Source organism: Homarus americanus, unplaced genomic scaffold, assembly GCF_018991925.1.
Source record: "Homarus americanus isolate GMGI-L3 unplaced genomic scaffold, GMGI_Hamer_2.0 scaffold58074, whole genome shotgun sequence".
In the NCBI taxonomy this organism is placed as follows: Eukaryota; Metazoa; Arthropoda; class Malacostraca; order Decapoda; family Nephropidae; genus Homarus; species Homarus americanus.
Genome location: NW_024729094.1, coordinates 2,991,819 through 3,016,043, shown reverse-complemented (window position 1 = coordinate 3,016,043; position 24,225 = coordinate 2,991,819). Strand labels below are relative to the sequence as shown.

The following is a 24,225-nucleotide window of genomic DNA, read 5'->3' as shown; positions in this document are numbered from 1 at the left end:
TTTATCTGCTTGAGTAATTTTCAAAGTAGTGAAGCCAGATATACAGGTAGTTTTGGTTGACTGTCTTAATTTCTGCATAAACTAGTCACTGTGCATCTTCCGCCAGGATTCCATAACAACAAACTAGTATGTCCTGCTGAATCCAAACATCAAGACGTTGGTGTAGGATACACAACTCTTGCAGGTGATTTGCAAAAGTTCAGCCAGTGTGGAAGTTTACCAAGCTCCCTGAAACTAACTTCCCTTGATGGAGAAGATGGCATCAGCACCACACTAGCAAACCAAAAAGCAAAGTGGCACAAGGTATGTAGGGGCAACTATAATCAAACCAAGTTAATCCTTTTCAAAAGACGGCAGGCTGATGACTCCAGAAGTGATGTAACGCCAGAAGGTGTGGCAAAGCGAATCAGACTTCTCACGAATCAGTGGATGAATCTGCAAAATGCTTCTTTTGTGATGGATATGGAAAACCTGGAGAACCACACCAAGCAAGTACTTATGGGCTGGACTGGAGAGTCAGGTCAATTCCTCTTTATGTGGGTGACACCAAGTTGCTGGGAAAATTAAGTGCTGGTGATGTAATAGCAATTGAGATGAAATATCACTTGAAGTGCTTAATATAATTATATAACCAGCCCAAAGTTATAAACTCTCAAAAATCAGCTGAAGATCAAGAAAATGACTTGCATAGTAGCATAGCATTTGCTGAACTTATTACATTCGTTGAAGAACTTAGTGATAAGGAAAATGCCATATTAAAGCTCAACAACGAGAGAGAATTAATTCTACTCGACTCAAGGACAAGCTTCTAGCGCATATTCCAGCCCTATAAGCTCACAAAAAGGGAGAGGTGTCCTACTAGTTATTGACACAACAGTGGGGAAAATATTGTCTGACACCTTTGATGAAACTACTGAGAGAGATGCTATTTGTTTGGCCAAAGGAGCTCAGATATTACGTAGGGATATGTTTGACCATTTCCCATGAAGGTTCTTTTTCATCTCACTGCCAGGAAAAATCTGTTCCTGCAGTGCTTCTTGCTTTTATGTGCATGCTATTAGAGGGTCCAAATATACAACAGTGTAACAGTCTAGTCTGAAGCTCTTACATTAACCCAACTTATCAGGTACATTTGCATAAAACATAAACGACGTAACTCATCCACCGCAACAGTGCGTCACTGTCGAAACCAGGAGACACCATTCCCACTTTATGTTGGAATGATGATACATGCACATACCAGAAAATGTGGGATAAAGGACAAATTGTTTCAATATGGAATGTGTCTCTTATGGCAGAGGGCTTCAGCTGTTTACAGATCTGGCCAATGTTGTGTGTGAAAAATGCAAAAAGAGCCAAGTTGTAAACCAAACCAACCTTAAAACAGGTGTATTTATCACAGGTGCAGTTGACAACATAGATCACAACCCATCTTCAAATACAGCAACTGATTCATTTCACAGCACTGGAATATCCCTATTTCAAAATCCAAACTTTGATGGACAGGGCACAGGAGTGATGAACGTGAGCATGAAGCCAGTTTCTTATTCAAAAAGCAGTACACCTTTGCCAAAATTTTACACATGTACCACCAATTGTTAACCTCCACTCAATCCACCAATGGCAGCTGCAGTGCTGACCCCCTACCTGATGGACACACAATGAACACTCACGTCCAGGATGAATAATATGGATGGTAAGAGGAAGTTAGGCGATCTTGTTTAGGAGCCTAAGATGAACAAAATATCCCCTGATCTGCATATTATGCACCTCAACAGATGACTGATGTTCCTGCTAGATGTTGAATTCGTCTACTGCCACTTTTTGAAGAATCTTCTCACCCCTACGCAATGATCCGTCATAGCACGACTATTGTTCTTAATGCAGTACAGCACTTAAATCCAGGTCAGAAACCGGTCCCTGCATGTGACCAGCCCCTTTATGCTATAGCCAAGAACATTCAGTGGACATGGACTGACTTGTATGGTGAGGATAAATTAGTTACAATGCTTGGAGGATTGCATATTGAGATGGCGGCTTGGAAGGCAGCAGGGATATGGATGGGTGGGCAAGTGTACTTACTGAAGCCCAGGTTGCTACATCAGGTAAAGCAGATTCATATCTCTCAGCAGCTCATCTTAAGTGAATGAGATACGAACACCGGGTTACAGCAGCCTCCTTATACATATTACAATTCCAAGCCTATGATGAATATGTTGAAAAGCTTGAAGGTGACACCGGTAGTGAAGGATTTCCATCATGGTACCAGGAAATAGCAAGACACCATCCCCAGTTCAAATACTGGTCACTTGTTCTAGAACTAGAATTGACTGTGCTGATGTTTGTGAGGTCTCTCAGGTTATCATATTTCAGGTTGTATGTTGATGCCCTTGTTCAGCTCATGCCATGGTTCTTGAATTGGATTGTACACTATTCACGCTGGTTATTTGTACATATACACGACATGCAGGAGCTGCAAGTAAAATATTCCCAGCTCGCTAGAGAATTTGAAGCTGGGAAATTCACATTACTTAAGACAAAACATGCATTTTTGGCCATGTCTCTGGATCAGGACCATGATCAAAATAATGAGATGGTAAAGGGTGAGGATGGAGCCACTGGCCTGACTAGAAATCCACAAGCCCTCTGTAGGTGGATGATTGGAGGCCCACAAATTGCCACCCTTGTTTATGAATTGGATGAAAGTGCACACCTAAATGCAGGAGAGCAATTACAGCACCAAGAACAGTTGCCCAGTTTTCAAAGTAAGTTTATAGTTCATGTGCAGTCAGTGGTGGACACCATTACAGGATGCTGTGTCCCTTGGTAGCAACATTATTGCTGATGTGTCAGTGGTCAAGACTGTGGGTGCAGTAAAAAAAAAATGGATTACAACAATATCAAACCTCTGTAAAAGAGAGACAAATCGATCATTCCAAATCGATAAATGAGCCACTACCTCAAACAAGTTTGCTTTGTTAAAGGATTGATCAAAACAAGCTGTGCATTCTAAGGTTAACCTTAAGCTCAAGTCAACAAAGACTGACTGCCTGTTATTTTCCAGACTCTATATTGGATGTCAAAGCTGTGGTGGCGGTCTTGACGACTTCTTTGCACATGAGAATCAGGCCTACCCTCCTTCTATTTCTGGTGGTGGCAGATTACGAACACGCTCTTAGTCTGATCTGTTACAGTGCTTTGAAAAACTCTGTGAAGCAAGGACAGGTGAGCCTGATGTCTCAGCAGTGGTCATTGATGGTGATGGTGTTGTGCAGATGCTCAAACCAGGGACAACAAAGACCTTCAAAGAGTACAGCAAAGCTGTTTTTGAGCCTTACATTGCACCTGGCTTGGAAAAGTGAAAAGAGTGGATGTTTATCTGCAGTGTAGTCTGAAATCATCAACTAGAGAGAGACGAGGCACAAGAACCAGACGCGGAGTGATGTCTTCAGGTCCTTTACCAAGAACTTGGCCCAAGTTCATCTGAGTGGATGAAAATAAAACAGAATTATTTAATTTCTTATCACAACATATCATCCAGCTGAATAGGGATGGGAAAGTAATCATTGTAAGAAATGGGCAGGATGTTCTGTGTGTGCAAGATTGTGTGGACTTATCACAGCTTGCACCGTGTTCTCATAAAGAAGCCGATACACGTAACATTCTTTACTGTACAGAAGCTGCTAGCAAGGACCATAATAGAATTCTGGTAAGAACTGTGGACACTGATGTTGTTGTGCTGGCCATTGGTACTTACCATATGCTAGCTGTGGAGGAACTATAGACAGCTTTTGGGTCAGGCATTAACTTCAGATACCTGCCAGTTTACCTACATGCATCTGCCATGGGACAAGAAAAAGCAAGAGCAATGCCGATGTTCCGTGCCATAACAGGATGAGATACTGTCTCCTTCTTGTGGTTGTGGGGAAAAGACAGCTTGGGATGTATGGAGATCTTAAGAACAGGCCACGCATGTGTTCCCACAACTTACTGCATCCCCTGGTGATATTATTGATGAACAACTGGCTGTACTGGAGAGATTTATTGTTCTACTGTACTGCCGTAACAGTGGAAACGAAAAGGTAACCATGAATGTCTTAGTGGCATACCATCGTACTCTTTGACTATTTATTATCTTAGCTACTAACTTAGTAATACTTAACTTTGTTTGGGAACAGCTAAACTTAAAGGCATATTCATATAGCACACTAAAAGAGGAAACATTGATACATAACTCCTTCTCTGTTCAATCTGTGATTTATATGTCCTTGTTTCTTTATTACAGGTGAACGATGCATGGAAATATCTCTGTACAAAGAAATTCCGAGGCATTGAAGGGATTCCACCAATCCAAGCTGCACTAATACAACATATTAAGTGAGCTGTATACCAAGGTGGCCATGTCTGGGGACAATGTTCTAGTCCTATGCTCATTCTTCCTGACCCCATCTATTGGGGTTGGACACTTGAAGGAGGAGACTATCACCCTGTCTGGACAAAACTACCTGAAGCTGCAAAGATTTGCTTAGAGCTGGTACATTGTGGTTGCAAAAGGACATGTTCAGGACAATGCAAATGTGCAAAAGCAGCACTACAGTGTACTGCTCTCTCTACATGTGATGGACAGTGCAGTTAAAAATCGATGCATATGATATCATAAAGTCTACAGCTTTAAAAATTCTTAAAGGAAACTTTAGAATTCTGAAGTCTGAAACTATTTGAGTGTTGATAAGTGAATTAAAAAAAAAAAAAAAGTCTGACAAAAAATTATATAGAATAAGATGTTTTTGTAAGGTCAAAATACATAACATATCCAAATTTCAGTAAGTTTGGACTAAAGATAAGGGAGCTGTTGCAGTTGGAAGAACTGTTTGGGAGGCACTATGGCTAGTACCGCAGTCAGCCACTAGGGGTGCTGCAGGTAACCAGGGGATGCTGTTTAGTTGGCACTATATCAGAATATCTTTACTAACCCAAGTTGAATATATGGCCAAAGTCTCACAATTTTATACAAAAGTGAACAATCATGGCTATTTTATGTGCTTATCTACCCCACAGAAGTGTTTATCCCGGGCTGCCGAAGCAAGCTCGTGTGGGCCAGCCTCCCAGGACAAGAGACACCTTGTGGGATGCCACAAAACTCGCGTGCTCCCTGTCATGGCCGCAAAAATGCCAGCAACTTTAAAACTACCCGCAGACATTCTTGGGTACATCCAAGGTGTCATCCATGAATAATTGAAAGCCATGAATTAAAAACACAAGAATTATAAGCCTGGTGTACTCATCCTGACTGTATTGTTGTGCTCATGATTACTGTGTGCATTATTGTGGATGGGTTATTGGGAATATAATTGTCCCAGGTTGAGTATTGAGACCAGAAATATTACAATCACCAGAATTAGTGCTTGTCATATATGTGAGTGAACCAGCTGTACTCACAACTGATGTGCTGGTAGATGTTTCCCTGTTTATTAAATAAGTACAGTGATCCCTCGGTTAACGAACACCTCGGTTAACGAAATTTCGGTTAACGAATTACCTTCCATAAGATTCTTCACTTCGGTTAACGAAAACATTTCGATTAACGAATTCCTTATGAATTTTTCCCAACATGTTTTTGCTTGCTCACCAGCTGTAGTATTAGTCCGCTAATACAGTAATCGGTTTTAGGGCTTAAATTCATTACCATTTGAGTAAATATCAAGAAGGTTGTACTATTCAATAATTTTCCAAGTCTTATATTAAAATTTTAGTAATTTTAACAATAACAGTCATGCGTCGGTTAACGTCCGACCGAACAACGTCCGATCGCATGTACGTCCGTGCCCCCCACCCCCCCCAAAAAATACTTCCGTTACGTCTGCTGGACCACCACTCCACGACCCCCTGACGGAGACACGATGATCCTCCTCATACTGGTCACATAATTATGTGTTAAAGGAATATGCTTCCTTCCTTAGGCTTTTTTTAAGCATTTGCCTCCAAGTGTAATGTTAACCTACATCTATTGAGGATAAAATCTTTCACCTACAAATTGACAATAACACATTTGCTGTAATCAGACATATCTAATTACCTCAACAATTGCAACCCCAGTTGCAATTAGGGTTGCAATTTCAAATTCTGTGTCATTACTAAGAAAAAGCGAAGTTTCTGGTGTACTCTAAGATTAAGAGAGAAAACGGAGGACACAGGCGTCCTGATGTGAGAGAAAACGGACTCGTATGATGGGGGACCAAATAAAAAAAAAGCATAGCTACATGTTTTGTGGACTACAGTATTAAGCGTACCCTTTTCATCACTTTGTAATAAACCTAGCCATGCCTGTGTGTGTTTATGATATTTACCATAACTTTATATATATATTTAGTGGGTCTTGTTAGATGTTCTGGGTAATAAGTTCTATATACAGGAGAGAACACAAACACCTGTATAGTTTTGTAGGTTCGGTTTACTGGATAAGAGTATGTACACAGAGGTGGATAGCACTGCTCCCTAGCTAAGGTCCTGGTCAACTACCATAGACGACGTATGGCAAGTGATACATTAGCAGCCATGCATCATGGGCGTAATTAGCGTGTGGAATATGTGTGCTGTTGCACATGCCAGCTAGGCTGAATAGAAATGTCGTGAGCACATACATAATATACATACATAATACATAATCCAGCATACATAATATCGCCTCCTCCCTATCGCTCATAGCAAAGTCTTGAGGATACCTCTTCTGGATCCGTTCTGGCGTCAGGGGCTTCATCATAGGAAGGTATGGGACTCCAACACTGGTGTGGCCAGCAGAAGCAGTGTTCGGCGGAGAAAGCGGCGGTTCTCCACACACCGACCACTGGGTAACCGCACCTGGTAGTCCCGTGACCTGCCGAGACCCATGACTACGCCTACTTTGTCCCAACGTAGGGAGGTCGGGTCCTGAACACGGACTTGGGTGCCGACACTCAACCTGGGGAGGAACGGGCGTGGTCGTTGTAGCGGGCGACGACGTCCTGAACACGTTCGGCGGCTCGGCGATCACAATCCTCTGTCTTGGCCTGCCACTCCTTGGAGAAGGATTGAGGGTGAGCAGGGACACAAGAACGAAGGGGGCGTCCATACAAAACCTGGGCAGGGGAGCGTCCGGTGTAGTTGGGTGTGTTGCGGAGTTCAAGAAGACCCCGGTCGAAGGCCTCGCAGTCAATATTCCCAGAAGGGGCCACCTTAAGGATGAGGTGCTTCAAGGATTTGACAGCAGCCTCAGCGTGGCCGTTGGACTGCGGGTAATGGGGCGATGACAACACATGCCGGACTCCCCATCGGTCAAGGAACACAGCAAAGTCCCGGCTTGTGAACTGGGGCCCTCCGTCGGTTCGCAGGCGTACAGGAACGCCCACGTCACGGAAGTAGTGGCGGAACTTGCTGATGGTGGCGGCAGACGTCGTGTCATTACCGCCCTTGATGACAACCGGCCAACCAGAGAGACGGTCGACGATAACCAGGAAGGACTTTCCTGACACACAGAAAAAGTCGGCCGACACAGACTCAAAGGGGCGGGTGGGGTTGTCGTCACTCATGAAGGGTACCTGCTGCTGGCTGGGTTGTAATACGTGGCGGGGCTTACACACCTGGACAGCATTGGAGATGTCGGGGTCGATGCCAGGCCGGAACACAGTCTGTCGTGCACGTCGTTTGGTGGCCTCAGCTCCACGGTGACTGTCGTGAAGGCGAGCCAAGGCGTGGGGGCGTGATGCAGCAGGGACAACTACCGAAGGAGAGGTGTCACTGGCCAGAGGTAGGGGTAGGGCGGCAGCAGGGTAGTTGCTGCTCCCTTCGTGCACCCTGTTGGCGTAATTTACCTCGAGAATCGGTGTTGGGAAGTCCTAGGAGATGATGGCCAACTCTTGACAATGTCTGTAGGACAGCAAGGGAGTCGGGACACCATTATGCACGTCAATCCAGGCCTGACACGACCTGTTGCCAAAGGTGACATGTGCATAGAGTGAACCCAGGGCTGGGGCCATCTGTGAACCATCTGCCATGATGCAGAGGTCCTCGGGAGGCGGTCCTAGATCGCTTGGAGAGAGCCCCAAGCATCGCAAATGCTGGGGACCGATGACTGTAGCATCAGCGCCGGTGTCGGGCAACATCTGAAGACGGGATGACACACCGCCGTAGGTCACGATGACGCTGATGTACTGGGGGACTTTGGTCCTGGGATGCGAGGAGTACACCCTCCTAAAATGGGTCGGGCTTTGTCCAGGGTCGTCGTGCCTCTGATTTGGCGACTGTGGGCGGCCCTCACTGGTAGAAGGGCGCCGAAGCTTCCGCCGACGCTGTCCCTTGGGTTCGTGGGTAGGGCAACACTTGTCATAGTGGCCCAGACGACCGCACACATTGCACTGTACGTACTTAGCTGGGCACCGCACTGTGAGCGACCAGTGGCCCATACGGTCACAACTGTTGCAGGTAGACTGAGCAGCTGGACATACCTGTGTTCCGTGCTGCTTACCACAGTTGTTGCAAAATGAACCGGGCGTGGACGTGGTGGGCGAAGGCGTAGGAGCAGACTTCTTGTCCTTCTTGTACCGGGAAACAGCGCGTACAGCTGTAGGGGGAGCTCGGATGGCAGAGGTGGCACACCTGGCAGCCTCATAGGAGCGACATATCGTCAACACATCCTGAAGAGAAGAGGAAGAGTCGAGGGAGGTGAGGCGTTGGACAAGTTCCTCGTCCTTAACACCCATCAGGATCACCTGCTTCAACTGGGTCTCCTCGCACTGCTGGTGGTGGCCTAAACATATATCTACCTCTTCCGAGGCTCTCTTAAGACGTACATAAAAAGCGTCAAAAGACTCACCCTCCATCTGTCTGCAGCTAAACAATTCCCTCCTGCGCAGAGCTTCATTCTGCTGTCCTTTGATGTGCCGTTGTAGAACGTCCAGTACCTCCTCTACAGACAGCGAAGAGGTTGGGGGTACCTGCAACGTATGTTCTAAGACACGCTGAACTTCCAAGGACAGGCACATACGCAGCTGGATGAGTTGTTTAGGCTGTGACAAACTCTGGAGATCCACCATTGTAGCATAATCAGCCCACCGCCGCCGCCATTCGCGAAAAGTCTGGAAATTTACATCAGGCTCCAAGATGGGCGGTGTTTGAGCTGCTGCTTTAGGTGGGGCTGGGGGGCGTGAAGGAAGCATGGATGAGGTATCTGAACCATTCAGTACCGAGGCAGTGTTAGAGCCAGGGGCTTGGTTAACAGTGAGGCGAGATATCAAGGCTTCAAACCGTGCACTGTCTTCCATTCTCCGTTGGTGGTCTCGTTCTGCCTCTGCTTGCCTTCTGTGCTCATCCGCCAAACGTCTGTGAGCTTCATCCTCGCGTCTCTCATCTCTCATAAACTTCATTAAGGCAATTATCTCTGGAGATAACGCTGAATGTTGAGGTGAAGGGCTGCGCGATGTTGTGGGAGCTGGGCCGGCCTGGTCATCCATCTCTGGGGGACTATCATCCGCTTGACTCATCCAGGCGCTGGGTCCACGGCTACGTAAGGCATGAGACATAACTACTTTATCTGTGTACTGTGTCTTAAATCAGTGTTGACCGGTCAGCCCGTCGTATCAACAAGATTTCAGACAAAAAATTTAATTCAATACACAGATAAGTAGGTTATATATATAAAATATATATAATGAAGCCGCGCGGTCAGCAAGTGTTAGTACATGTATGTGTGTGTGTCCCAGGCAGGCAGAGCGTCTCGCCCCAGCTGTGAGGGGGGGTGGAGGCGGCGCTGTGAGGGAGGGGGGTGGAGATAGGAGTAGCTCAGTCGCTCTCTGTAAACGGTCAGAGGAGGGTGCGCTGAGCTCTACACCCCACAAATGCCCAGAACATGCCGTATACCTTGGAAATCCGTTCGAACAAGGTCACACATGAATGGCACGAAACACACAATGCACTAAACACTTCACAGAAAATCACTGTCACTGACACTGCTCAAAGTTGCGAAATTCTTCGAGGGATGACGCGGGGTTGACCCAAGGCGGGGATCCATCAGCCGGCTTTCCACAAACTTGCACTAATCACTCGTAATAATCCAGTAAAACTACGCACTGCGCCATGTTAGATGTTCTGGGTAATAAGTTCTATATACAGGAGAGAACACAAACACCTGTATAGTTTTGTAGGTTCGGTTTACTGGATAAGAGTATGTACACAGAGGTGGATAGCACTGCTCCCTAGCTAAGGTCCTGGTCAACTACCATAGACGACGTATGGCAAGTGATACATTAGCAGCTTCCATACGTCGCCAGGCACATTAATTAAGCGTGTGGGATATGGTAATAACATTGCCACACGCTGCTAGCTAGGCTGAATAAATATAAATGGAGCACATACATAATATACATACATAATACATAATCCAGCATACATAATATACATACAGGTCTAAATGGTCGTAAAATGGGAAACTTGGGTTTGGGTCTTGGGTGCCTGGAACCAATTAGAATAAATCCCATAGGATCTGTACTTTCGTTATCGCGATTCTCGTTATCACGCACTCGGCGGGGTCCCAATTAGGCGCGATAACCAAGGGATGATTGTACTGTACTGTAAATACTTGTGACACTGGCCAGTTGCTTCTGGTGTTATGGTACAGGGGTACCAAGTGACAGCACTAGGATCCCGCTTCCTCTATCAAGGAATAAACAATTAAAACTTATATTGAAAAAAAAAAAAAAAAAATCAAATAATGGGAGGTAGTGAACCTAAATGGCCCTAGAGCGGGCACAGTCACGTATGCATTGCGTATTCTTATAGATTGTGCTGCCAGGCGTACGTTATCTAGTGAATTTAGTCAATATTGCACAGTAACAATGGACCTAAGTGCAAACCTGTATTGTACATGTACTAAATGATTACGGTACTAAAATTGTTATGTCTATTGCAAATATGGCTTGTTTATACAGGTAGTCAAATAAATTACTATCTTACATGAATCCCTCCAATGTAAGTTATATTCACCCAGGTCGTTTGGGTGGCAAATTATGAGAGGAGCTTAGTCACTCTTAAGGAATGATAAATAAACACGCAGGCCTTCAGCGACAACTGTCAAATCTTATCTCAAATAAATAAACAAACAAACGCCAGACATTGTCACCTCACCCCCTAGCCCCCCCCCCCGTCTTCCCACCCTCCTTGTGTTCCCAGACAAAAGATTGGTGATTTCTTTATGTTTATTTTACATAACATCTCCGACTAAAGTTAAGATAATATAATTTGCATTGCTGAAATCCTTGCAAGACAGAGATTAATTTACATATAAGCATCATATATTTTGCTCAAGATATAAACAATGTAGTACATTTGTGTCCAATACTGTAGTACATTTATAATATAAATTTTTTCAGCTGTATTTTTGGGTAGATTTACATAAATTTCTTCATTTATTTTCATCCATTTATATGCACACACCATACTAAAAGAAACGTAATAGAAATAAATGACCTTAGTGTAAAGCTGGAGTGCACCTGTACTAATTAGATTACGGTACTAAAATTGTTATGTCTAGTGCGACTTACTGCATGTTTATATTCAAATAAATCAGTATCTTACAAGAATCCCAGCAATGTTAATTATATTCTCCTAGGTCATATCAGTGGCATTTTAAAATGAGAGAAGCTTAGTAGGACTGTTAAATAAACACACAGAGACCTTCGCCTCAAACTTATCACCTCAACCCACCCCCCCCAACCCATCGCTGGGTGGCTGTCCCTCCCTGCCAGGCTTTTAGGCTTACAGTTTTTATCTTATATAATATCTCAGATTAAAGTTAGATTATAATTTGCATTGCTGGAATCCTTGCAAGACAGCCAATAATTTGAATATTAATGTCATATATTTTGGTCAAGAGATAAAAAATTTTGTACATTAGTGTACAGTACTGTACAGTCAACCCTCACTTTACGCGGTTAATGTAACCCGCAGGGTCCCGCGGAAAGTGAGGAACGCATAAAGTGAATAACATAACATATGGGATTAATTGAAATAGAGTCCGGGCCGACCCCCAAACTCCACTTTTTGACGACACACAACTTTGTTGTAGTAAAAATTTTATCTTAACTTTATGATGGTATGAAAAAACAAGTAATATAGAAAAGGTTAGGTTAGGAAAAATAAAGGTTAACATAGGAAAAATTAAGGTTAGGTTAGGAAAACTAAAAGTTATGTGGAACACTTACGTTAGTAGAAGAGATGGGTCGGCATACGGGGATGGAGGCTGGTTCCGAGGCAGAGGGCAGATTACTGGCCCTCAGGTGAATCACCATTATTAGGTGAATCACCATCACTGTCACTTACAGTTGACAGGGCTTCCCTGACAAATCCCTCAAAGTCATCTTCACTGTCACTATCACTGGCTTGGGCTGGCTGTGGTGGGTTGCGGGCGAAGAACTCGGTTATGCTTTTTTGACGGCTGGTGTTTATGTTGTCTTGATACACCGTGATGTACGGCTCCATAGTCTGCACCAGCCGGGTATGGAAGACTTCATAGCGGTCATCGTCATTGTCGCGGGAAAGGAAGGACTTCATTTTCTCTGCACACTCCATGGCACCCTTAATATCACTATGAGTTAAACTGTGTTCTTCGGAGAATGACGCACCTTCTTCCTACTCTTCACTGACGTGATCTTCTTCCAACATCTCGTCGGCAGTCACTTCAGGATCTCTGATCACCTCCAGGATGTCGTCGTTGGTGGTCTCGGAGAAGCCTGGAACTGTAACAGTCTGCGCAGCTTCTCTGGCAAGGTCCACTGCTACTGCAACAGTCTGAACCTCACCAGTCACAGATTGACTCCTACTCTCACCTGGTATTCCATGCAACACATGTCTCCATGCGTGACGAATTGTAGCAATAGACAGCTGATCCCATGACTCCACCAAGATGTCCACAACTTTCTTGATGTTAAATATTCTCCAGAATTGTTTGAACAGTATTTTTTGCTGTGCCAACTGTTGATCCTCATCTTCTTCGCTCTTGCTATCGGTGGTGGTGTCACTCAGGTTACGCAACTCTTCCCTGGTGTTGGTGTAGTCGTTCAGGAGTTTGAATTTTTTCGTAGAGAATGCAGCTTTTACATTACAGATTAACTCTTGGTCCATGGGCTGTAATATAGACGTAGTGTTTGGAGGAAGGAAGACCACTTTTATGTTGGGGTGACGATCTAACAGTAGAGGCGAGTGTCCTGGTGCGTTGTCCAGCAGCAACAAAATCTTGAATGGCACATTCTGTCGCTCACAGAATTTCTTTACATCGGGAACAAAACAGTCATCAAACCAGGAGAGGGACAGTGTAGAGAACATCCACGCCTTACGTGCGGTCAGCCAGTGGACATTTAGCTTGGTCATGTCCATGGTTTTGTAGGCGTGCGGCTTGCGTGCTGTGTGGATCACCGATAACATGAGCTTACAGGTACCGGAGGCATTGGTGGTAAACAGGACGGTGATGCGTTCCTTCTGCATCTTCCGGCCCCGAATCTTGCTGGCATTCTTTACAACGAAGGACTTGGAAGGTAGCTTTTTCCAGAAAAGACCAGATTCGTCCATGTTAAACACCTGGTCGTCACTGTACTGTCCTTCCTCCATAATCTCACGTAAAAACGGAGGAAATTCCCTAGCCGCAGCACGGTCAGCACTCGCTTCTTCACCACCAATGTTTATATTGGTGATCTTGTTCCGGATCTGTAATTCCCATCTTTCATGCCACTGCGATGTACAGTTCACGTGCGTAGTCCTTAACAGAGCGTGTGTCGACCGCCATGTTCCGTCTCACCTGACGCACCAAGTACCTCACAAGTAATTTTTCTGTCTTGAGAAGCACCTGGTTGTGAAAATACTTGATCATAGAAGCACCTGTAGACTTTGTGATCTTCATGTGCTCCTTTATCTTGGCTGCATCCTTCTTTATTGTTCGAATCGTAGATTCATTCACACCATGCTGGCGCACCAAATCAACCTGCCTTGTTCCTTTCTCCAACTCTTGGATGATGGTATACTTCACCTCGTAGCTTAAGGAATGTTGTGTCTTCTTTGGCTTAGTGCCGCTGGGTCCAGGTAAGGAAAGGTTTCTCTCTGGGGGTGGTGGTCCGGCGGAAGCCATTTTAGAGAACAATGGATGCACGTTTACACGGTCTGGCGTGGAGGGATGAAACTGGCGCGGCTAGGTCAAGGATGGTCTTTCCTCCCTCCCTCCCTCCCCCGGGTGGACACGTCATAATACTTTAAGCCAATTACAGCTAGCAGCAGAGGGGGTAAGGATGCATGGCCAATCACAGTCCGATACGTCATATGACGTCAGTGATAACGCAACAAAGACACACACTGCGCAACCTTACCGTGCGGCTTGCCCAAGCGGAGGGAGGAGGAGGGAGAGGCGAGGAGCACAGGCAGGCAGGCGGGTGGGGCGAATCTAAAAATAGCGTCGCGCCAGACACTCTCCGCGTAATGGGGTTCACGTACCGCGTAATGTGAGCACGTTTGGTTCTGGCAAGGCACCGCGTAAACGTGGAAACGCGGAATGTGGGACCGCGTAAAGTGAGGGTTAACTGTAGTACATTTATAACAAAAAAATTTTCAACTGTATTTTTGGGTAGATTTACATAAATTTTTTCATTTATTTTCATCTATTTACATGCACACACCAAACTAAAAGAAACGTAAAAGAAATAAATGACCTTGGTGCAAAGCTGGAGTGCATATGTACTAATTTGATTACGGTATTAAAATTGTTATGTCTAGTGCAAATTATAGCATGTTAATATTCAAATTAATCAGTATGTTACAAGAATCCCAGCAATGTTAATTATATTCACCCAGGTCATTTCACTGGCTTTTTATAAGAGAGAAGCTTAGTCACCTAAGAACTGATAAATATACACGCGTTAGACCTGGGCCTGTGACAACTGTCAAACGTACTACCTCCCCTCCCCCCAAGCCCCCTTGCTCGCTCGCTCCTTCCCTCCCTCTCCCCCAACTGCCCAGCATTGCTGGAATCCTTGTAAAACAGTGAATAATTTTAATATAAACGTCATGTATTTTGTACAAAGAGATAAAAATTAATCACCTGTATCACATTACAGTGGTGATTTAAGAGTAAAAGTGTATATGTACGTACAGTGGGGTATGCTATAACGAACGGATCCTACTACGAATATTCCTATAATGAACGGTTTTACCTATAAAATTGAGAATGCTATAACGAACGAAACTCCTACAACGAACATTATTTAAAATTTTTATTTTTTTTTTAATAATTTAATGTTTTTTATTACAAGTATTAATGATATTCTTTATTTCAGGGGTTTAGATGCATATTTATGTACTTTTTTACAATTTTTACAATTTTATTATATTTTTCAGTGTTAAGTGGTTGTATTTGGGGGCCTGGAACGGATTAATCCTACAACGAACGAATGCTATAACGAACAAGGTTCTAGAACCAATTAGATTCGTTATAGCATGCCCCACTGTATATAGTATTCCACATACACGTAAGTATAAATAAAAAGTTTATGTGATGATCGGACAACATCCATTTCGGTTAATGTCACATTTCCAAGAACGTATCTAGGACGTTAACCGGCGCACGACTGTATTTAACATAATTGAAGTACAGGGAACTAGTTTTTAGCACGCCAAACAGCCACTCAACACACCCAAAATGGCGTCATTGTGTGTCCCTGCTCAGTGGAGGAAGCATCTTGCTTCAGACTCTCTTGAACATAAACTATTTTTACATTTTTACAGTACAATTATTGGTCATTCTGAAGTTTATTTTACATATTGACAATATATAATGCAGTGCAGTGTTGATTTAAAGAAAATAATCTTGAATTACACCCAGTGAACTAAAATTTTAAGGGTGAAATGGCGGCATGAAGCATGGGGTGACTTCTCTTCCACCCCAATGTCTTCTCTTCTCCCTTCTCCTCCACCCCCATTCTAATTCCCATCATCATCATCAACCAGGAGCCTTCTACATGCACACCTCAAAGTAAGTTGTACTTTACTGCATTTATTTTTAGTTTGTATGTAATTTTCTGTGAGCTGGAACCAGTTACCCAAAATCCCATTGAAACAATGGTTTCGGTTAACAAAATTTTCGGTTAACGAACGACCTTCTGTAACGAATTGTGTTCGTTAACCGAGGGACCACTGTAATAGCATGGTGCTGTAAGTAAAATCATCACTCTGTACTATTGACAAGTCTTGAGAGTGACCATAACTCTAGTATCCTCGTGAGTAATATACTTTAAGGAGGTATAATTATTGAATGTTGTATCTGATAATTGAAGATCTATTTTTGCTACTTATAAAGTACGACCCATTGGTTAGTAACTGTTCTAGTTTGTCTAAGTATTACAGTAAAGTAATCAGTAATTGAACCCAAGTTTTATTGTTGAGAGTGAAGGTTCAAATTATCACATAATCAGATTTACATTTAATAAATATGATTCAGTATATGTGTAACACTGCTCACTCCTTCTAACAACTGCCATCCCTGAAAAGACACTTGATAACTTGTGCCTAACCTCTCGTGTCTACCACGCTACCACTTTAATTGAGAGGTTCATTGTGGAGGTTATATTCTAAAGAAAGAAAGCCTGGGTGGTGACAGCTCTCAGATGTAAGCACAGTAATTACATGTGTGTAAGAATAGAGAAGAATGTGGTTCTCCCAGGTTAACCCACAGAAATGAATATAACCAAGTAACTCTGAGAATACAGTATCAGTAAATATGAGGAAATGAACAAATAAGTAAGAGACACCGAAAGAAATACAATAAATACTTTGAGGCAATGAATTAGAAGCTAAAGGAAAGAAAAAGTTAGACACAAGAATAAAAGAAATATAACCAAGAAGGTTATAGAAATAAAAAAAAGTTTGCCATCTTACACGACCCCCTCTCCTAAATATCCCAGTTGGATGGGCTCGCTGTACTCGCTATGTTCCCCCACCCACAACTACTTGGAACCCCCCCTTGATATTCATGAATCCGCCCTGTACTAGTGTTGGAATTTTTTTTTCGATGATACATGCGGGTGTTGGACTGGCTGGGAACATATGCCATTGAACCCCATGTTATAATGATCCCAATCTACGATATTTCACCTAGTGATGGGTTTTCAGGAACCTAACCCCATTGTAAATAGGGGGATACTGCACCTGTATCATAAATTACTGAGATTCAAAAAAATTTGATTCAAAACAAACACATGCATTAATTTGATAATAATTCTGATCAGTTTTGATTTCCACCAGCTGGCCTGTAGAAGGATAGTCTAATAGTGTTGAGAGCACTTACTCCAAGCCATTAGGTTGTAAAGAGTCACTGTTTTAACTGTTTAAAAATAAGCAAAATTATTACAGTTTTGACATGTAATATGATGTTTAAATAAAAGTTTAAAAATCAACCTGGAGAAAAATTTTTCTATTTATTGAATGGTGAGTACTGTACATATGAACTTGCCTCTCCAAACATGATCTCCACAGCTGCTCGGAGGACGACCTGGACAAGATCAGCAGTCATCTCACATGGTAATTCCTTTTGTTTGTAGTCCCTGTAAAGCAATAATGAATATTACATATCCTCAAGTAATTAAAAATAGAGAATGTATAAATATAGTTTCAAAAAAACTATTGTAATTAGCAATGACTTTAAACTTTTCTATAATAACTTGATCAAGATGTCATCCTTGTGTTGTCAAATATCACTCATTAAACAATATCTATGCCTCTATTATCATCATTAACAGTTATAAGAGTTAGAAGTGGTTAAAATTCTCTTTACTAAAACATACTATACAGTAATACCTCGCTTTACGCGGTCAATTGAACCCACGGCGGCCTGCATAAAGCGGGGAAACGCGTAAAGTGAACAACAGAACATATGGGATTAATTGAAATAGGGACTGGGACAACCCCCAAACTCCACTTTTTCAGACACAATACCTACGTTGTAGTAAAAATAACTTCTTAATTTTATGATGGTATGCACACATAATTAATAATTAAGAGAAATATCAATAATATTAGGTTATTTAACACTTACATTAGTAGAAAAGATGGCTGGGCACACAAGGATGGGGGGTTGGTTCCGAGGCAGAGGGCAGATTATTGGCCCTCACCTGTATCACTTGTATCAATTGTATCACTATCCACCACAGAGGCTTGCAGGGCCTCTTTGTCAAACCCCTCAAAGTCCATTTAAGTCCATATCCTCACTATCACTATCACTATCTTGGGCCGGCTGTGGTGGGTGGCGGGTGAAGAACTCGGTAATGTTTTGATGACTGGGCGACCTTGTGCGCACCCTGCCCGCGCCGCTTCCCGCGCATATGAGTAGATGCACCGCGTAAAGTGAACATTCCGGTTCTGGCGGGGTACCGCGTAAATGTAGAAACGCGTAAAAAAAAACGCATAAAGCGGGGTACGGTATTACTGTACAGTACAGTACTGCACCAAAGTTTGTGCAGCAAATTCAAATATTTCAACAATCAAAAACAGAAAGAAAGAATACAAATTATAAATTGCAAATTACAGTAGAATTCCAGTTATCTGGAGTCCAGGTAACTGGCAGATTCAACTAACCGGCACCAAAAATGAAATACAGTAATAAAGATGAAAAACATTCCTCCAGAATCAGCTAGAATTATAAGTTTGAATACCACACGCAACAAGGATGAGATGCCATATTTATTGTTATGAAAGAGATAAAAAATTATACAAAGCATATCATAAAAAAATACCTGCACTTATTTGGGAAAAAAAAAAAACCTTGCACACTCCAACCACCTGCTGGGCAATGAAACACAGTCAGTCAATCATCTGACACACATGTATGGCTGCTGTGCTGTGTATGCCCACTGCCTCCACACACATTCAGTTCCCACACATATACACCCATGTTCTTCATTTTTCTTATTTTATAATTTTATATATTTTCTTTATTTCTAAGTCTCATTGTTTATATAGAGTGGAAAAAATGTTAAAGAAGTCCATTTTTGGACACGAATTTATGAGGTCAGCCTGTTGCACTGTGCATTGTAGGATTTATTGGGGAGCCCAAGAGTGAGATTCAAATAACCGGAAAATGTCTATCCAGCACCTCTTAATCCCCATAGGTGCCGGATAATCAAGTTTCTATTTTTCCTAATCATACTTAACAAAACTACGACTATATTTCATTATGGTCTTTTTACCAATAAAGGTTTTGTTTACAGGACTGTATTTCCATAGGTCCAAGTACAGTATAGTAAGATACCCTGTACAATAGAACGTCGATATAACACGAGATACGTTCCAAGAGAGGTCGCTTTAAACCGAATTTGCACTAAATCAAAGTGTTGTTTCAATGGAATAATTTAGTTTGGAACTTGAGAGAAACTCAAAATACTAAAATGACTGAGAGTCTACCCAGATGCACCTCAGCCCATCTCCTAGAATAAACAAAACATTGTTTTTTGTGGTATTATGTTAAAACAAACACTCATAAATCAATAGTTAAAATTATGGGACGTGAAATGGTCTGTGTACTAGCAATCAGCTGATGGGTAGATAGGGTGGGAGGTGAGGTGATATGTGTGACAGTTGATGCCAAGGTCTAGTGAAGTATTTATTTGTTTATTTACGTCCTTTAGGGTTTTTTTCTTATAAAATGTCATAGAAGTGATCGGGAAGAATATAATTAACATTGCTGGAATTCTTATAAGATATTGATTAATTTGAATATAATCATGCTATAGTTTGCACTAGACAAATATTTTAGTGATCATTTAGTACATATTTTGAGTACATGTACTGTACAGAACAGCTTTGCCCTTAGGACAGTGTAGCGTGCCCTGAGAAACATTAGGCGCGAATTTTAAAATATGATGTGCCAGATTGACTCACGCAAAATAGGAAATATTCGCTTTAAATTAAAACAGTGTCCTTAATTGTGGGTGTCGCTTTATATTTATAATCTTAAATTGAATTGCTTTAATTCAACGTTCTTCTGTATGTGGTAAAGCAGTACAAAACTATTGTACTCACTCTCTTATCTATCACTTTTCCATCAAGACTTACAAAGGAAAAGTTTTAGTAATTGTTATGATTGATGGAAAACTATATCTGAAAATTCAAAATTGTAATCTTAATACTAATTATGTGACACATAAACAACATCTCACCAAAATAACCTCTTTATACACTAATGTTTGTTTCTGTGAGCAGAAAAAATTTACAATATCTAATAGAACAGTTAACATTGGATAATACCCCCATAGTAGAAGCCATTGTCACTGAATATCATTGAAAAATAATGAGTCTCTGGCCTACTGTACAATATGTGAGTCGGTGCTTAATGTGCGCCAGACCAGCACTTTTATTTAACATGAATATTTTGTAAATGTAATCTCATATAAAAAAATATTGCCATCAGAACTATGTGTATAGTGTCTTCACAATGTGCACCTATAGGCCTTGGCAACACTAAGTGCTTTGCCAGTTCCACAGGCTCGGTCAACATCTGTCTATGGCTGAAGTGAATTCCACCACTTGTTATTTTACAAATAAAGAACTGACATGAGTCCACCGAAGATGTCTTGTAATACAGTACTGTACTTTGTATTGTTATGCAAGTCATTTTATCTGACCAAGAAGGGTTTCTTTTTAAAGGTTAAAAGAAAAAACATAATTAAAATTCATTTTCTAATCCAACATTTTTTCCACCCATTTTTCATTAATTATTGTAGTGTTCACAAGTACATGGCTGTATATGTAGTATAGTGCTGTAGTGTGCACTAGTACATGGCTGTATATGTAGTATAGTACTGTAGTGTGCACTAGTACATGGCTGTATTTGTAGTATAGTACTGTAGTGTGCACAAGTACAGTACATGGTTGTATTGGTAGTATACCCTGTAGTACTGTAGTGTCCACAAGTACATGGCTGTATATGTAGTATAGTACTGTAGTACTGTAGTGTGCACTAGTACATGGCTGTATTTGTAGTACAGTTGGTCCTCACATTACGCGGTTAATGTAACCCAGAGGGTCCCGCGGAAAGTGAGAAACGCGGAAAGTGAATAACATAACATATGGGATTAATTGAAATGGAGTCCAGGCCGATCCCCAAACTCCACTTTTTGACGACACACAACTATGTTGTAGTAAAAATTTTATCTTAACTTTATGATGGTATGAAAAAACAAGTAATATAGAAGAGGTTAGGTTAGGAAAGATAAAGGTTAACATAGGAAAAATAAAGAATAGGTTAAAAAACGAAAAATTTTGTGGAACACTTACGGTAGTAGAAGAGATGGGTCGGCATACGGGGATGGAGGCTGGTTCCGAGGCAGAGGGCAGATTACTGGCCCTCAGGTGAATCACCATTACTAGGTGAATCATCATCACTGTCACTTACAGTTGTCAGGGCTTCCCTGACAAATCCCTCAAAGTCAACTTCACTGTCACTATCACTGGCTTGGGCTGGCTGTGGTGGGTTGCGGGTGAAGAAATCTGTTATGCTTTGCTGACGGCTGGCGTTGATGTTGTCGTGATACACCTTGATGTACGGCTCCATAGCCTGCACCAGCCGGTTATGGAAGACTTCATAGCGGTCATCGTCATTGTCGCGGGAAAGGAAGGACTTCATCTTCTCTGCACACTCCATGGCACCCTTAATATCACTATGACTTAAACTGTGTTCTTCGGAGACTGACGCACCTTCTTCCTCCTCTTCACTGACGTGTTCTTCTTCCAACATCTCGTCGGCAGTCACTTCAGGATCTCTGATCACCTCCAGGATGTCGTCGTTGGTAGTCTCGGAGAAGCCTGGAACTGTAACAGTCTGCGCAGCTTCTCTGGCAAGGTCCACTGCTACTGCAACATTCTGAACCTCACCAGTCACAGATTGACTCCTCCTCTCACCTGGTATTCCATGCAACACATGTCTCCATGCGTGACGAATTGTAGCAATAGACAGCTGATCCCATGACTCCACCAAGATGTCCACAGCTTTCTTGATGTTAAATATTCTCCAGAATTGTTTGAAGAGTATTTTTTGCTGTTCTAACCGTTGTTCCTCATCTTCGTCGCTCTTGCTATCGGTGGTGGTGTCACTCAGGTCACGCAACTCTTCCCTGGTGTTGGTGTAGTCGTTCAGGAGCTGGAATTTTTTTGTTGAGAATGCAGCTTTCACATTGCAAATCAACTCCTGGTCCATGGGCTGTAATATAGACGTAGTGTTGGGAGGAAGGAAGACCACTTTTACGTTGGGGTGACGATCTAACAGTAGGGGCGAGTGTCCTGGTGCGTTGTCCAGCAGCAACAAAATATTAAATGGCACATTCTGTTGCTCACAGAATTTTTTTACATCGGGAACAAAACAGTCATCAAACCAGGAGAGGGACAGTGTAGAGAACATCCATGCCATACGTGCTGTCAGCCAGTGGACATTTAACTTGGTCATGTCCATGGTTTTGTAGGCGTGCGGCTTGCGGGCTGTGTGGATCACCGATAACTTGAGCTTACAGGTACCGGAGGCATTGGTGGCAAACAGGATGGTGATGCGTTCCTTCTGCATTTTCCGGCCCCGAATCCTGCTGGCATTCTTCACAATGTAGGACTTGGAAGGTAGTTTTCTCCAGAAAAGACCAGATTCGTCCATGTTAAACACCTGGTCGTCGGTGTACTGTCCTTCCTCCATAATCTCACGTAAAAACGGAGGAAATTCCCGAGCCGCAGCACGATCAGCACTCGCTTCTTCACCACCAATGTTTATATTGGTGATCTTGTTCCGGATCTTAAACCTCTGTAACCACCCAGAGGAAGCAGTAAAGGGTTTGGGCTCTGAAGTTCCCATCTTTCGTGCCACTGCCATGTACAGTTCACGTGCGTAGTCCTTCACAGAGCGCGTGTCGACCGCCATGTTGCGTCGCGCCTGACGCACCAAGTACCTCACAAGTAATTTTTCTGTCTTGAGAAGCACCCGGTTGTGAAAATACTTGATCATAGAAGCACCTGTAGACTTTGTGATCTTCATGTGCTCCTTTGTCTTGGCTGAATCCTTCTTTATAGTCCGGATCGTAGATTCGTTGACGCCATGCTGGCGCGCGAGATCAACTTGCCGTGTTCCTTTCTCCAAATCTTGAATAATTTGGTACTTCACCTCGTAGCTTAAGGAACGTCGTGTCCTCTTTGGCTTAGTGCCGCTGGGTCCAGGTAAGGAAAGGTTTTTCTCTGGGGGTGGTGGTCCGGCGGAAGCCATTTTACGGAACAATGGATGCGCGATAACACGGAGTGGCCTTGAGGGATGAAACTGCCGCGGCTAGGTCAAGCGTCGTCTCTCCTCCCTCCTTCCCTGCCCCGGGTGGACACGTCATAATACTTTAAGCCAATTACAGCTAGCAGCAGAGGAGGGTAGGGATGCATGGCCAATCACAGGTCTGATACGTCATATGACGTCAGTGATAACGCAACAAAGACACACTGCGCAACCTTACCGCGCCGCTTGCCCAAGCGGAGGGAGGAGGAGGGAGGAGGAGGAGGGAGAGGCAGGCAGGCGGGCGGGTGGGTGGCGCGTGGGGCAAATCTAAAAATAGCGTCGCGCCGGACACTCTCCGCGGAATGGCGTTCGCGACCGCGAAATGTGAAAATGTTAGGTTCTGGCAAGGCACCGCGGTAACGGTGAAACGCGGATTGCGGGACCGCTTAATGTGAGGACCAACTGTATAGTACTGTAGTGTGCACAAGTACATGGCTGTATTTGTAGTATACCCTGTAGTACTGTAGTGTGCACAAGTACATGGCTGTATTTGTAGTATAATACTGTAGTACTGTAGTATGCACAAGTACATGGTTGTATTTGTAGTATAGTACTGTAGTGTGCACAAGTACATGGTTGTATTTGTAGTATAGTACTGTAGTGTGCACAAGTACATGGTTGTATTTGTAGTATAGTACTGTAGTGTGTACAAGTACATGGTTGTATTTGTAGTATAGTATTGTATTGTGCACAAGTACATGGCTGTATTTGTAGTATAGTACTGTAGTGTGCACAAGTACATGGCTGTATTTGTAGTATAGTACTGTAGTGTGCACAAGTACATGGTTGTATTTGTAGTATAGTATTGTATTGTGCACAAGTACATGGTTGTATTTGTAGTATAGTACTGTAGTGTGCACAAGTACATGGCT

The 24,225-nt window shown here is 42.9% G+C and overlaps 1 protein-coding gene across 1 annotated transcript in view; it reads right to left on the bottom strand.

Annotated features, from left to right (window-relative positions):
* The window catches only part of LOC121866314 (ribonuclease P protein subunit p14-like), a gene marked incomplete at its 5' end in the record, with an annotated part of 54,066 nt that overhangs the window by 14,221 nt on the left and 15,620 nt on the right, over positions 1-24,225 (bottom strand). The window contains 1 exon segment of the mRNA XM_042365934.1: positions 17,516-17,606. Within this exon segment, the coding sequence (XP_042221868.1) occupies positions 17,516-17,606 (91 nt within the window).